Below are 15,864 nucleotides of genomic sequence, written 5' to 3'. Positions count from 1 at the left end.
CGAATGATTCTAATTTGCATAAATGTCGATAAAGGTTACATTATCAAACATCGTTGAAATCTCTGCTAGTGTTAGTTGAAATTGAAACCACGCTTATCATTTTGAACTCTTTATTGACTGTTTACTCCTTAAATTCTAATCAGCAAAATAAATAAAATAAATTCATTTTTATTTAGGATTCACTAGCTTTGAAGGTTTCACACACGTTCGCGCGACGCATTTCATCGTTCCATGATGGGTACCATCATGGGTACTTGTACACTCGCTCCTCGGAGCCTTCGTCATTGCCATCTCCAGGGTAGATTTCTGGAATCTACCCCGACGAGATGCCTCGACGAAGTTCTCTCGGGAAGAAGTCAACTTTGTGGCCACAAAAGATGTCAGTAGTATCAGTAGTTGTTGCGGTTGTTCGTTCACCGTTGTCCATAGTAGTAATTGTTCCGAATGGTTTCCGTTCCGAATGGCCAGGTCCGGGGATCGTTGCGGTTTGGGGGTTTCGTTTTCCAGGTTGCACCTTTTAGGACAGAGCCTGTCCGAGGGTACGCTGCAGATTGCCACTGACGCTTCCGTCCAGACCGACCAGGAACTGCTGCAGATCGACGCCCTGAGTGTAGGGGACGTCCTCCAGCTGGTTGACCAGGGGAATCACTCCGGAGTCGATGACCTGCTCGTACGGGGCCAGAAAGGCGATGCGGCTTCCCTGCTGGATACCTTCCTGGTAGAAGGGCAGGTTCTGGGGCCTCGCCAAAGCTACGGCAACCAGGGCGCACAGACAGAAAAGGACCTTCATTTTGGGACTGGAAGAAGAAAATTTTTAAATTTATTAAAATTTAAATTATAAAGTAGAAATCACAATTGTATTGGGGAACTCGTGGATTTTGAGAATAAGTTTACCGTATTCAGGTTTGAAATTTTATTTTAGTAAATATTAATTGCGTAATTTCCAACTCAATGTCCGACGCAATCTATCACTTAGGCGTGTCCCCATTGAAATTTTAAAAATTTTTACACTTTTCGTTCCCACCATTCTACTGGAAGATGATAAATCACACCGATCTTCACAAACAGAAGCTTCGTTTGAACTTTGAGCCAAATGTTTATCCACTTGAAAGAGCACCCAAAATCCGGTTCTTCCACCGAAGACAAAACAAATCAGCAGGAACTGTTTTAGCACTTACTTACCTCTGTCTTCTCCAAGGAATCTAAGACGATAGAACATCGTCCAGTTGGGCGTCCCAGGCTTTTATATTGGCCGAAAACAGGCATCCGCCAAATTCTTCTTCTCCGATAGCAGAAAGCAGAGAGACAGACGGCTTCAGCTTTTTCGAAGATGGCCCCAAACGGGTGTTGGCCGGTTCCGCGCAAGCAAACAATCGGGGTCCTCGATCGATGAATATATAACATCGGATGAGAAAAAAAATAACACAGGAAAAAAACTCACAAACAAGAATCCAAACCTGCGGGTTGACTACCCCCAGAGCAAATAACCCCCGGTCCGGTCCGGTTCCAAAAATATCAGATGGAAGAAATCCACCCAAAAACCGCGATTCGGCGCATAAAAAAGTAGTCTAACACATCTTGGAGACCGGTGCCCCCGCGGGTTATCATCTTCCCATCTTCATGGGGTGATCAAGCGAAGAGCAAAAGGAAGTTTCGAACCAGAAACATAAAAAAATATTAGCGAAAATGTTCAATATTCAAATGTGAAATTTTCGATTTGTTCCTTGCCATCTCCGAGGAGAATTTTTTTTCTCAACCCATCTTTTCTTGTTTTGCCAAAAAGAAACTTGATTCAGCCCCAATGCTACTGACCGTAAATATTCAAAACATATTTCCACGGCGATCACGAGAATGTGTGCATCTGGAGAAAGGATCATGCTAACTTTTTGGTATCCAGTTAGTTATTCGTTCTTTTAGAACGAACCAAACAAAAAACTAGTCAATGTCAAACGTCTAATCTTGAGCTGTCGATGAATGCATCTGGTTGTCACTAGTCTGTTTTAGATGCAAGCCATCAGAAGGTGTCGTAAATTAGGATTTTATTTTGATTTTTAATACAATCTGAGCCAGACAAAATTCTTTTTCTTATTAAGGTGTGTTACCTTCGTTGAAGAGCAATAAAAATAACCTATTAGGTTTAAATACGACAATGTTGGTGACACTTGGTATTCAGGAATACATTCCGATTGTCACAAATAAAACAACGAATCATAATTTAATTCTTAAACAAAAAACATTTACATTTCAAATGACAGATTCCCCCATCTGGCTTAGACTTCGATGAATATTTTAACTCATACACGTTAAGCCCTAAGACTTAGGCTTTTTTGAAAATCGAGTTAAGTTCAAATACTCACAGATTCAAAAAAAAATTTAAGTTTAAAGCTTGAATCTTTCGAATTATATCTTTGATTCTGATATCAAATAATTTGATTCAATTGGGATCTAACTCTATTTAAAAACTCATACATTTATGACAGATTACAGGTATTGATTTTTGAAGACAAATTCAGGCTGGGATTTATGAAATCAGACTTTGAATTCAAGATAGAAATCACACATTCCGAATCTAAACACCGAATGAGGATTTGGATTTCAGCGTTATATTTGTAAACCAACAAAAAATTATTTAAGATCTCGAGTTTTAACGGCGGCACAATTCGATAGTGAACTTACACTCCACATCTTGGATCTCAGATCAACACTTATTACTCCAATTTCAAGTTAGAATCAAATTCAAAATTCAGTTTTAATATCAGTTCAAGATTTCGAAACTATTACTCAAGCTCCGAATCGAATTTACTACCTCGGTGGCGTTTTTTAGTAAAATTGAACGAAGAATAAAACATCCGCATATCTGGGAACTTGCCACATTCCAGACTTATCCAATGCACTATTGTATGTATGTATGTATGTATGATTCCCCCATCGGTAGCAAGGATCAGCCTATGTCTGTGTGACTTGACCTTCGAATTGCTTCTCAGGCTTCCACGGCCGATGGTTCGTCGAGGGAAGGCATCCAACCTTCAGAGTCCTACAATGGTTGGCAATCCACTCCGCTTGCAATAGTCTCTTCAGGTTATCCCCAGATGCGTTCCCTCCGAAATATATGATTATTTATAGGTACAATGAAACACATCTTACCTGTCGGCAACTTATGGGATTCGAACCCAAAAGTTTTTCTTGCCGATACCGGGAATCTCGCGCCAGCCTATCCACTAGACCACATCAGCGCTACATATCCAATGCACTTGTAGTGTTCGGTCTAATAGGATTTCGACATCCTTTAGAAACCCTTTCTGGGAACACTATACGATGGCATGTGAGAGGAAGAGAAAGTCAAAGAGAGAGTTTATAGCATTAACACAAATTGTACATAGAAGAATAAACGATGCTTCACTTCTAAGGTGACTCTAAACCTAACAGTACGCCTTTTGTATTTTATAAGAAAAACCCCGTAAACTTAGTTAAATTAAATATTATAAATAATCTTTTATTCAAAGTGCAAATATAACAATTGGCGACGAGTGGGATTTGTATAATATCGCTAAGACGGCTTGTGTGAATTTTTTTTTTCCTTTAGCCGTACAGTAAGTATAGTGCGATTTGGTGATTTTGGTATTTATAACTCTAATGGTGGCAAAGCCTTTTATTAGTAGTTATATTTTATTTTATTCCGAATCACATTTTTTCTCGAACACTGGTTGTTCGGTTTAAAACGCGACAGTTTTTTTTGTTTCATTTCCCTTTTTGTTGGGAAACGGTAGTGAAAACTACAGTTTTTGGTTTGATGAAAAGCACATTTTTGGTGGTTCTGAACGCCATTTTGCTTTTCTTCAGTAATTTCACTAAATTGATATTTTCTTCGTTTATTTTCTTTCAACAGCGTTCATTTGGAGAGTGAGTTACTGCGTTGTTTCACTTTGCTCCGAGTGTTTGGGAGCACGGTTGGTGATCGACATTTGGGTGACCATCTCACTCCGTCTCACTGAACGGCACTGAACTGAAATTCTCTCAGAATTGACATTTGGTGAGTGTCGGCTGACAGTTGCATTTGAGTTGCAGTGAGTTGGTGATTTGCATCGGCGGAGTTGCATTCTAGTAGAATTTCATCGAAACAAAAAAGCGTTGGAATTCGCGATCCGGACGAGTGTTGTTGCTGTTCCCGGGTGGTTTTCGCTGCTGCTGTTGTTGTTACGTTGCGCTGTTGAAGGTGCTGCTGTAAGTTTGCTGCTATACATTGTTTGGTTTGGTTGTTTCCAGTGATTGCAGCATAATTGCAAAGAAGTGTTTGTTTTTTTTCGGGAACAACATTTGATTCAGGTATGTGATTTTGTTTACCTTATTTTTTTTTCTTCGACAGCATTTTTGAATTTTATCTGATTTTGTGCTGTGATACGTTATTGACAATTGATTTAGCAATCATATTTTGATAATTTTATTTTTTCTTTTATTTATTTTTTAAATTTTGATTTTCGGTTTTTTTTGACTTTGACCATTTTTTATCTTTTGATATTTTATTGAAACAAAAAGCAAATATGTCTTTGACCACAACCATGGATCCATACATCCCAGGTTCAATACCTTTTGCACAGTATATTGAGCAGTTAGAGTGGATTTTTGTGCACCACAACTACAAGGAGGAACAGTACAAAGCTTCCTTTCTTGCAGTTTGTGGACAAGAGGTGTACTCCAAATTGAAGCTTTTATTTCCTGGGAGAAACATCAAAGAAATTTCTTATAATGATTTAACAACTGAACTCACGAAAAGTTATGACAAGAGCGATTCCGATGTAGTGCATAGCTACAATTTTTGGTCCCGTCGACAAGGAATTAATGAGAAAAATGTTGATTTTGTTTTGGCAGTAAAATTTTTAGCCGAATTATGTAATTTTGGGGATTTCAAACAGCGAGCGATAAGAGACGTTTTAGTTATGGGAATCAAGGATCCCAAACTACGGAAAAAACTATTTGATGAGGAAGATTTGACAGCGGTTAAGGCTGAAAAAATTATAGTTAACCAGGAACTTGCTTGGGACAGAACTCAGAGATTGGAAAATTCCGAAACTAGTCGGGTCAGTGTCGTGGCCAGACTGGGACGAAAAAGGGATTATAAACCTAGGTTGAGCTATAGATCGCGGAGTAGTAGTAGCAGTTTTAATCGTTCAGCATCCTTTAGTGAACCGAGGGATGAAAGAGGCAACAATAAGCTCAGCAATAAACCCGTTTTTCATTGTACCTTTTGCAATCGAAAAGGTCATACCAAAGCTTATTGTTATCGTCGGAAAAATAAAAGTCCTCGGGTTCGTCGGGCTAGTGTAAAGTTTGTCGATTCGCCTAAATCTACTAACTCAGGTCTTTTCAAACGTCTTAAAAAGGATTTGCAATCTGACAGTGAAGAAGATTTGTCTTGCATGAAGATCGCTTCTATCAACAAAATAAATGAACCATGCTACATTGAAGTTTTGGTGGAGAACAAGCTTATTAAAATGGAGTTAGATTGTGGATCAGCTGAGTCAGTTATTTCGGAGAGGCAATATTTAAAACATTTCAAATTTTTACCTCTCAAGCAATGTTCTAAACGATTGGTGGTCATTGACGGCAAACGTCTTAACATTTTGGGACGGGTTGATGCTTTTGTTCTTTTGAATGGTAGTCAGCACCGATTATCTCTAGTGATCCTGCGTTGCGATAACGATTTCGTTCCTTTGATGGGCCGTTCTTGGATGGACGTTTTTTACGCCGGCTGGAGAGATACTTTTCTTAAACCACAATTACGCTGCGAGACCATACATGCGTTAAAGGAAATGGAAGCGATGGAAGAGATAAAGAGTAAGTTTCCAACGGTTTTTGATAAGGATTTTTCCAGTCCTATAAAAGGTTTTGTGGGTGATTTAGTCTTGAAAGAGGACACACCAATTTTTCGAAAAGCGTATGACGTTCCACTCAGGCTTCGTCAGAAGGTAATAGATTGTTTGGATGATTTAGAAAAGAATGGAATAATAGAACCTATTGATGCTAGTGAGTGGGCGTCTCCGGTTGTTATAGTTGTAAAGAAGGATCAAGATATCCGGTTAGTGATAGACTGCAAGGTTTCAATAAACAAGGTACTGATACCGAATATTTATCCTTTGCCAGTGCCCCAGGATTTGTTTGCGACTTTGTCTGGTTCTAAGGTCTTTTGTTCGCTTGATCTGGCTGGAGCATACACACAATTATTGTTATCTGAACGTTCCAAGAAATTCATGGTGATAAACACGATCAAGGGTTTGTTTGTGTATAAGCGGTTACCACAAGGAGCTTCATCTTCGGCTAGTATCTTTCAAAGAGTGATGGACCAGATTCTGAAAGGACTGAAGAATGTGGTTTGCTATTTGGATGACGTGCTAATTTCTGGGAGAAATTTTGAGGAGTGCAGGAGTAACCTTTTTCGAGTCTTAGAAAAACTTGCTAAGGCCAATATCAAGGTTAATTTGAAGAAGTGTAAATTTTTTGTTACCAGTTTACCTTATTTGGGACATATTTTGACTGACAGTGGTCTTTCGCCCTGTCCCGATAAAGTAAGAACAATTCGTGAAGCGAAATCTCCACGAAATGTGTCGGAATTGAAGGCATTTTTGGGACTGGTATCGTACTACTCAAAATTTATTCCAAATATGTCAAGTCGTGTCAATCCTCTTTACAGACTTTTAAAAAAAGATGTTAAATATGTCTGGGACGACAATTGTGAGCAGGTTTTCAGCGATTGTAAACAATTCTTGTTGAAACCCAAAGTGTTAGAGTATTTTGACCCTGATAAACCGGTTGTTGTCGTTACAGACGCTTGTATATACGGTTTGGGTGGCATTTTGGCTCATGATGTTAACGGAGAAGAACGTCCAATAAGTTTTGCATCTTTTTCGCTAAATGATGCTCAGAAAAAATACCCGATTTTGCATCTAGAGGCACTGGCGGTGGTCTGTACTGTTAAAAAATTTCATAAATTTTTGTATGGACAAAAGTTTGTAATATACACAGACCACAAACCTTTAATTGGTATTTTGGGTAAAGAGGGGCGAAATTCCATTTCAGTTACCAGATTACAGAGGTACATTATGGAATTATCCATTTACGATTTTGATATTATTTATCGCCCTGTATGTATGTATGTATGTATAATCCATCCAACGACCCCCTGAGCTGGCAGGTATGTTATGCAAAAGAGCCAATATTAATCCGTTTGATTAAAATTGTTCAATCGCGGGTGCTGGTGGTGTTAGCTCTATTGAAATTCCAGTAACCCATTTCAGAATGGCAACTGCACATCCCGAGGCTACTTTCATTGCCAATAAGCCCCGCCCAATCATAGCCGCATGACCAAATGGGTCATGTAATTATGATTAGTCTTTCCATCTTTTATTGTTGACATATCTAGGAACTTCATATATATAACCGCCAAATTATATAAACTTAGCACCCTAATACGTCCAATAAAAAATGAACATGTATTTAGTTTGATTTCAATTATAGTTACTATTATGGTATAGATGAAGATAAATAATATGGGTGAAAAAAATAGTAGATATTTTTTTTTTTAAATTGAACAATGGTCGTAACAGTTGGAAACTGGAAGATAGCTATCATATTTTTCTGGAAAAAAACATGGTTAATAAAACATTTGATGAATAAATTGTTCGAAATTTCTCCTTTTCTACTTGTTATTCATCCTGTGGCGATCCAGCTGAAAATCTTAAGGATTTACAAATATTTATGTTTTAATGATAATATACTGTATACTTTTTACGGGTAACATAATGATTTACATATTATGATATAATTTAATGTAATATGAAAATGTTATTTGAAGAAATAAAAAATAGTTGAGCCCGTAAATTTGGTTATACCATAAATGTGATATGCCTCAGCTGGAAATTCCTGTAAATTTAAACTTAATTAATCGCTTACCCTTATAGATTACCGTTGTACCATTACTCCTTGTGCTTTCAAGCAACAATGACAAATGATGTTGAAATCATCATATTAGTTTGCTGATACATCTCTGTTTTTTATTTGTTTTGTTTGGCATGTTTCTGGATAGCCTGAACCTTTTTAAGTTCGATCTAAATTTTTTAGTGATTATTTGCAGGAAAAAAAAATTTTTTTGTACATACGACATAAAACTGTAAAATAGTAGTAGGTAATATAGCCATTTCGTTCAAGGTAAAATAAATAACAGTATTGGTTGGTATTGGTTTTACTACATATTAAAATATGCTATGGTTGTTGGCACGAACTCCTACCTAAACTAACTAATCAATACCAAGAATATCAAATTTTATGTTAATAAGAGAGAGAATTGCGGGTAAATTAATTCAAACTAAAAAACAAAGAGGCAATGCGTTTACCGATGATTTGATAGAAGCTGAATATGGAATACATTATTTGTATGATTTAACATATTGTAAAAATATTCGTTCTAAAATTCAGATTTGTGATAAATGTTGTGTTTATGCTGGAAAACAAGAATGATTATAAGAAACCAATGCTTGAAACTGTTGAAGAAATATTATAGTTTAAGTTTGATAAAATAATTCCATTTGAGTAAAATTCAAGATAATGAAATGGTTTGTTAAAAAATTGTTAAATTGTTAAGATAATTGTTATGGTGCAGAGTGCTGACATGTAATCCTGTAAAGAAATTATTTATAAATGTTACATTTTTAAAAACCAAATGAATATAGACGTTGATGTTAAATTCTCAAAAATATTAAAAGACCAGTAAAACGAACTAACTCATTGCTCTGGTACTGAAACAACTTTTAACGTTGTGGAAATATGTTTGAAATTCTTGTATCAACAACAAAAGTATGAGGAAACTGAGTTATGCAATAAAATAAGTTTTTTAGTTTTAACTAGTTGTTGGTCATAATTAATATTGAATGTAAGTGCATTTTAATATTTTGAAAACGTTTCACAATTTGACTATAAAATTAGCCTAAACATGCGCTCTCTAAACATTATTTTTATATAAATCCTCCCATTTATTATAAAATTCTAACACTGGTGTTAAAATAAGAAAACTTCTGAATAATCGAAAGTTTGCTCTTTCATGAAGTACAAAAATATCATCCCCAAAGCGTAAAACAAACCATAACTTCACTTTCCGAAACGTGTACTGCCAATTATAGTTCGAATCGAGCTATGGACTGTTCACAACCCGGTGAATTCTTCACAAACACAATCATCTTATTATCCACAACTCTTCCGCACAACACACCGATAATTAAAAAGCTGCCATAAAATCACGAGTCTGAATGAATGATTTTAACAAACTTTACAGAAAAAAATCGAACCAATTTCTCCCGAGAAAAAAAAACCATTCTCCATTGAATTAAGATTCCATTCAATTCTAGTCGATCCTAATATTCAAAATTAATGCTCCAATAAAAAAAAGGTTTCATTCATGAAATGCTAAATAGTTAAGATATTGTAACTCTAAGTGATCCCATCTTTCAATCTTTACTCTCAACAAATAGTCCGATCCGATAAGCATTATGATTGAATTGATCATTTAAATTCAAGCTTTCATTTAAAAAGTCCAATATTGGCAAACTCATTTCGATTTCCAAGAAAAAAAAAACTTTCACAACTTTCGATTATGCATTTTCATTGTAAAAATAATATATTCAAAAACCACTTACCAGATGACTTCGACAACTTACAACCCCGTATCAGGATAGTATTTCCTTCCGTCCCTCAGCTGGCAAGTCCTTCGTTCTTTCCAAAGTAGTCGCTGTTGATTCGATTCTTCTAATTTGGGCTCAGAGATAAAATACATGTATTTAAGTTTTAAATTGTCGTGAAAATTTTGGATCATTTTGCTGTTTTCTTTTTGATTCCAAAACAAACTTGATTTGACGAACGCAAAGACACTTTTTTTCAAAGACGATTAAATAAACTTATATACAAATACATATTTATTAGTTTTTCTGGATTACGATTTCTAAATAAAGTGTATAATTTAGTTAATTTAAACCGCTGTAGCCTATTAAATTTTAAATGGGATGATAAATGTGTTTAACTTGAAAAATAATGATTGCCCATCTTTACTTTGTACACCATCTCTTCGTTCATTTTTTCGAGTGCATGGAAGAACCCATGCAGCAAAAGGGAATGCGTTTAACTACACGGAGAAAATAAATAGGTGCATTTAGAATTATGCAGCTATTTTTTTAATAGATTTATAACTTAATTATATGAATATAGTCTAAAATGTTCAATGGATGTTTAGGTTAAATTATTATTATTATTATTTTTTATTTTTTTTATTTTTTTTTTTAAAGCTGATCAAATGCCCTAAAACGTTCTAAATTTACTCACTTATAGTCAAATGAAAAATCAATCCTTAATGATTTTTTTTTCTGTGTATCCATACTGCTTACCATCAAAGATTTTGCTTCAATGGATACATCAAATTTTTCGCTGAGTTTCTTGGTTGAGATCCGAATGAAAAATCCCATGAAAAATTGTGCAAACTTACCTGAAAACACTTTTTTAGAAAAGAGAACACCATAGGAATAAAGAGAATTGTCTTGCCCGTACACTCAACACTTTTAAAATTCTCTACATGTAACATTTCTCAATAAAAATCATAAAATAATTACCACTAAAAACTTTTAACCTACACCCAGCAGTGCTGCCAATCTGTCTGCATTTTGATATTATTTATCGCCCTGCATCAAAATTAGCAAACGCAGATTTTTGTTCACGTTTTCCTGTTGTGGATGAAGTTCCGAAGGAATTTGACAAAGATTTTGTTAAAAACCTTAACTTTACACCTGAATTTCCTTTGAATTACAAAGAAGTGGCCAAATCAAGTATGAATGACAGTTTCATATCAAAGATATTGAAATACCTGGATAAAGGATGGCCTGAACGGATTGATAAGCAGTTCCGGGACGTTCATTCTATGCATCAGGATTTGGAGATGGTAGAAGGCTGTGTTCTTTTTCAAGATAGGGTAGTGATACCACAGATTATGCAAAAAAAGGTGCTTGATATGTTACATGCTAACCACGTTGGAATTACCAAGATGAAGCAACTCGCAAGGAGAACTGTGTATTGGGTTGGTCTTAATACGGACATTGAGGAACACGTAAAATCTTGCCACATTTGTAGATCAAGGACTTCATCAAATAAGCTTCCTGAATATTCTCCATGGATACCAACCTTAAGACCTTTTTCGAGAATTCATGCGGATTTTTTTCATCTGGATGGCAAAGTTTACTTGTTAATTGTAGATAGTTACACAAAATGGATTGAGTTAGAACACATGAAGAACGGAACAGACTACAAAAAAGTTATAAAAGTGTTTCTCAACATATTTGCAAGATATGGTCTGCCAGATGTTTTGGTGACGGATAATGGCCCGCCATTTAATTCAGATGTTTTTGTTAAATTTTTTGAGAAACAGGGCATAAAAGTACTGAAAAGTCCGCCATACCATCCGGAAAGCAACGGACAGGCTGAAAGAATGGTTCGTTTGGTAAAGGAAGTATTGAAAAAGTTTCTGTTAGATTCAAACATAAAAAAACTTGACACGGATGAACAAATTTGTTTATTTTTGTTTAACTACAGGAACACTTGTTTGAGTAATGATTGTAAATTTCCTTCTGAGCGGTTACTTTCCTACAAGCCAAAGATTTTACTAGATTTGATCAATCCGAAAAGTAATTTGAAAAATAATTTGCCATTGAAAAATGATGATAATTCTAAACAATCTGGTTTAATCTCACCAAGGTTGAAAGATCCTTTTTTGAATGTGAGAAATGGACATCTGATATATTATCGAAATCCAGTTAAATCAGATTTGAGGAGATGGTTACCAGTAACGTTTTTAAAATGGTTTTCTCCAAATGTTTCACAGGTTTCCTGGGAGGACGAGTCATTTTGGCGCACAAACGTCAGTTGAAAGTCTGTGAAGATTCTTATCGGAGAGCTAGGCGTTCGACAGTTTCCAACGGAGGACAGTTTTTGGATTTGAGTCGGTCTGACGGTTTGGCTTCATTAGGCCAGGATGTTGAGTCAGTTGAACCGCAACCTGGGTTGCCCGTGGAACCTGCCCACAGTGCCAGTTTCAAGAGAAGAAGATATGATGATGGAGAATTGGACAGTGACTCTGAAAGTGATTTCTATGGTTTTGCTGCCGATTCTTTCGTTTTTTCGGAGGATACGAATATTCATTGTGATCATGAGGCTTCAGAAAAGCTCAGAAGATCCAAAAGAACTATTAAAAGAAAAAAGGTCGATGATTTCGTTTATTATTAATAGAAGTAAGTTGTTTTAAAGATAAGTAGAAAATTCGATAATGCCTATTCAATATTTTGGTTTTTGTATTTTTCAATACGTTCGAACAGAAAGCAAGAAGTTGTAATCATTGAGATTAGTTCTGAAAAATGTAATTCTTATTTGTTCATTTTTGGAAAATTGTAAGCTTCAACTAGAGGATCAAGGAGTTGTAGTGTTCGGTCTAATAGGATTTCGACATCCTTTAGAAACCCTTTCTGGGAACACTATACGATGGCATGTGAGAGGAAGAGAAAGTCAAAGAGAGAGTTTATAGCATTAACACAAATTGTACATAGAAGAATAAACGATGCTTCACTTCTAAGGTGACTCTAAACCTAACAGTACGCGTTTTGTATTTTATAAGAAAAACCCCGTAAACTTAGTTAAATTAAATATTATAAATAATCTTTTATTCAAAGTGCAAATATAACAGCACTATTCAGGAATATAAACGATCGGGGGGTCACAGAATATTGTTCGGAGGAACTGCCTGAATGAGAATGCCCGCTGCTTGTTGATCTGTTGGTACATAGTTAAGCTTGATTGATTTAGGCTAAACTTGTTCGCGGACCAAGTGGTGTCTAATGTCGATGGGCTTACTGCGTGGCAAGTAACCCATCTCTTTCTCAGCAAGAATAATAACAAATTTGTTGTCGCAGTTTACAGCTATTGGTCCCGCGACACTCATCAGCTCTGCTAGGAATCCTTTCCACCAAATCGCTTCTTGTGTGGCCACCGTTTTGGAACACATGTCTTGAGTCAATTTCTGATTTACATCCAAGGGAGTTGAAACAGGATTGTTTCCGGAAGTGTTACTATGTAACGCTCTTGCTTGATCAATCGCTACGGTTCCTTTTCCTTGTGTAAAACGCACTCTAAAACCTGCTGAACTCGACCCATGTCTTTCATCTTAAATCGGCTCGTCAGTTCTCGTTTCACGCGCCTTGGCCATACTATCAGCGTTCGTGAATATGAGCAAATCGTCCAAATAGATTGTAACGTTCCTAAAGTACACGCAAGAATCGTTCTTCGAGCGCCGCAATCCCATCCGCCGCAATTCAGAATCGAGCTTGAGATTCTATACTCGGCTAGCCTATTTCAGACCGTAGGCTTTCTTCAATTTGCAAACCCCATCGGTACCATCTTCGAACCCTTCTGGTTGTCGCATTAATATTTCTTCCTCTTTCAGGTCGCCTTGGAAGAAAGCCGTTACCGTTACCTGATAGATTTCAAGATCCATCCCCCACTGTCTTGGCCATCAAATACCGAATCGATGCGTAGCGTAAAACTGACGAGTACATTTCGGTATAGTCGAAACCTTCGACTTGGGAACAACCGTTAATAACCAATCGTGCCTTGAAACGCTAATCGATCCATCGGATTTGACCTTCAGTTTGTAGACTCACTTGTTTCGCAACGCCTTGCGCCCGGTCGGAAGTTTCTCTAGCGACCAAGTTTCGTTTTCCATCAGCGCCTGCAGATGCTCGTCGCACATAGTTGCTGCCAAAGCATATGCTGTGGAATAAACAAATGCGAAACTTCGTTGCACGAAACGTTATTAGAGGAACACTTGCCTCTGACATCAACCAATTCTTCTTGTTTGCGTGACGGGAGCGCGATGACTGGACCCGGACATCTCGAACCAACCTGGGGTGATGCAAGTTTCTAAGGAAATATACTGAACGTCATAAAGATAGAATACTTACCTGGTATCCGGTGCTCCCTCGCACTTCGCCGCGTCACACCTGCATTTGGTGAATGTTCAAAAGATTGCGGAGAGAGCGCAGTATGATGAATCCTCGAATCGACCAGTGTTAAATTAAGTTCTTCCATGCTTGATTCGTATCCATCTCAGCAATCTGTGTCGTCTGGATTTGGTTCTGACACAGTAGCTGGATCGTCAATCGACGACTGCACTACGCCACCGGAAATATGTTCCTCTTCTGTTTTTTGTGGTTGACTTCATTCAGGAACACAACACTTGTACTGATGAAGATCTTCCTGTTTTTCGGATTATATAATCGAAATCCTTTTGAATGCGCTGTGTAACCTACAAACAAACAAACCTCTGATTCTTATCCCACTTACGCCTCTTGATTGGTGGAATATGAGCCATTGCTTATGCTCCAAAAACTTGGAGGTGGCTCGGATCAGGAAGCTTCCCAGTAAACCTTTCTACTGGAGTAACTTGAAGACCTATGGTTGGCTAACGATTTATTAAATACCATGCTGTGCCCACTGCCTCCGTCATAAACCGCTTACTTAGGTTAGCATCAAACAACAATGCCCAAGCTCGTTCCACGATATGGTGGGGTTCATTCGCTTTGCCAAACCATTCTTTACCGAAATGTGGGGGACAGCAGACATGCAGATAATTGTCGAACATTTTGTTTACGTATTCCGTGCCATTATCGCTTCTGAGACGCTTTACTTTCTTGTCCGTCTCGACCATGGCCTTAAAATCCTTTAACGCTTATAACAACTGATTCTTCGATTTCAGGTAGAATATGAATGTCATTCTGGTATTCACACTGAACGAAATCGGGCGATTAATTTTATAGGGTCATTACAATACTTGTAATAATTTATGGTCCGCATACAAGCTAACGATTTATTCACTAAAAATGACCGGGAAATACAATAAATTTTACAGTTAGGTCCTAAAAGAGATTGACCCATTAAAATTTATAGGAAAATCCAATGAATCTTGCGAGCCACACTCGATCGGTAGAATGTAAAAGAAAATCTAATAAATTATACAGTTTCGATTAATAATACATTTTATGTTTGCTCAGAGGTTTTGTTCGTTTTTTGTGTCGCTGTTCAACTGAAATTGAAGTTTATTAATTTCAGCCCATCCGTACAAAAAGTGAAGATCAACAAATAGAACGGTATGTATTTTGTGTATTTTTAAAAGATGTCTGCGAATTTTTCTAATGATCAGAACAGTTTCTATACAAGTAACATTTTCTAATTTCTTTTTTTTCAGAATATACAATTAAAAGCGAGCAGTACCAATATGAAAATGGACGCCTTAGATCCCCAAATGGTTTTTTTGGAAATTGGAATTCACGGAATCAACTCACCCATCAATGGCATATATTGGCCGCGGAATTTCGAGTCTCTGCCCAAGCATCCAGAATTCCCTTTAGAAGGGTCTGTGCTAACGAGAAGAAAGGTGAGATGATGTGAAACTTTGTTTTCAATATCTGAAATTAAATCATTCCTCTTGATTTCAGGTTTATTTTTGTTATTACCAACTTTTCTAAACCGAGGACCCCGTCAAGCCGGAAGTTTGGGCTTCGGATCATCACCATTCTAACACCAGTGCTAAACACCTTGCCTGTGCCATAGTGAAGTGTTTAATTATTCTAAATTTGATAGCGGCTATGAAAGAAACAATAAAATTTTCAAAAAAAAAAAAACAAAAATTAGCTGTATCCCACTTTTTTCGGAAAGAAAATACGAAAAGAAATCATAAAAAGTAAAACCATAACACAACACCCCATCAATTTATATTCCATCATTTTGAACTGT

The 15,864-nt window shown here is 36.7% G+C and overlaps 1 protein-coding gene across 1 annotated transcript in view; it reads right to left on the bottom strand.

Moving 5' to 3' along the window:
* Positions 1–14,178: 14,178 nt before the first annotated feature.
* The window catches only part of LOC129741169 (uncharacterized), a 77,052-nt gene continuing 75,366 nt past the window's right edge, over positions 14,179–15,864 (bottom strand). Inside the window, exon 4 of the mRNA XM_055732878.1 lies at positions 14,179–14,270. Within this exon, the coding sequence (XP_055588853.1) occupies positions 14,179–14,270 (92 nt within the window). The remainder of the gene's footprint in view (positions 14,271–15,864) is intronic.

This window comes from Uranotaenia lowii, chromosome 2 (assembly GCF_029784155.1).
Source record: "Uranotaenia lowii strain MFRU-FL chromosome 2, ASM2978415v1, whole genome shotgun sequence".
Taxonomy (NCBI): Eukaryota; Metazoa; Arthropoda; class Insecta; order Diptera; family Culicidae; genus Uranotaenia; species Uranotaenia lowii.
Note: the sequence above shows the minus strand (reverse complement) of the source record. Positions and strands in the feature narration are given on the sequence as shown.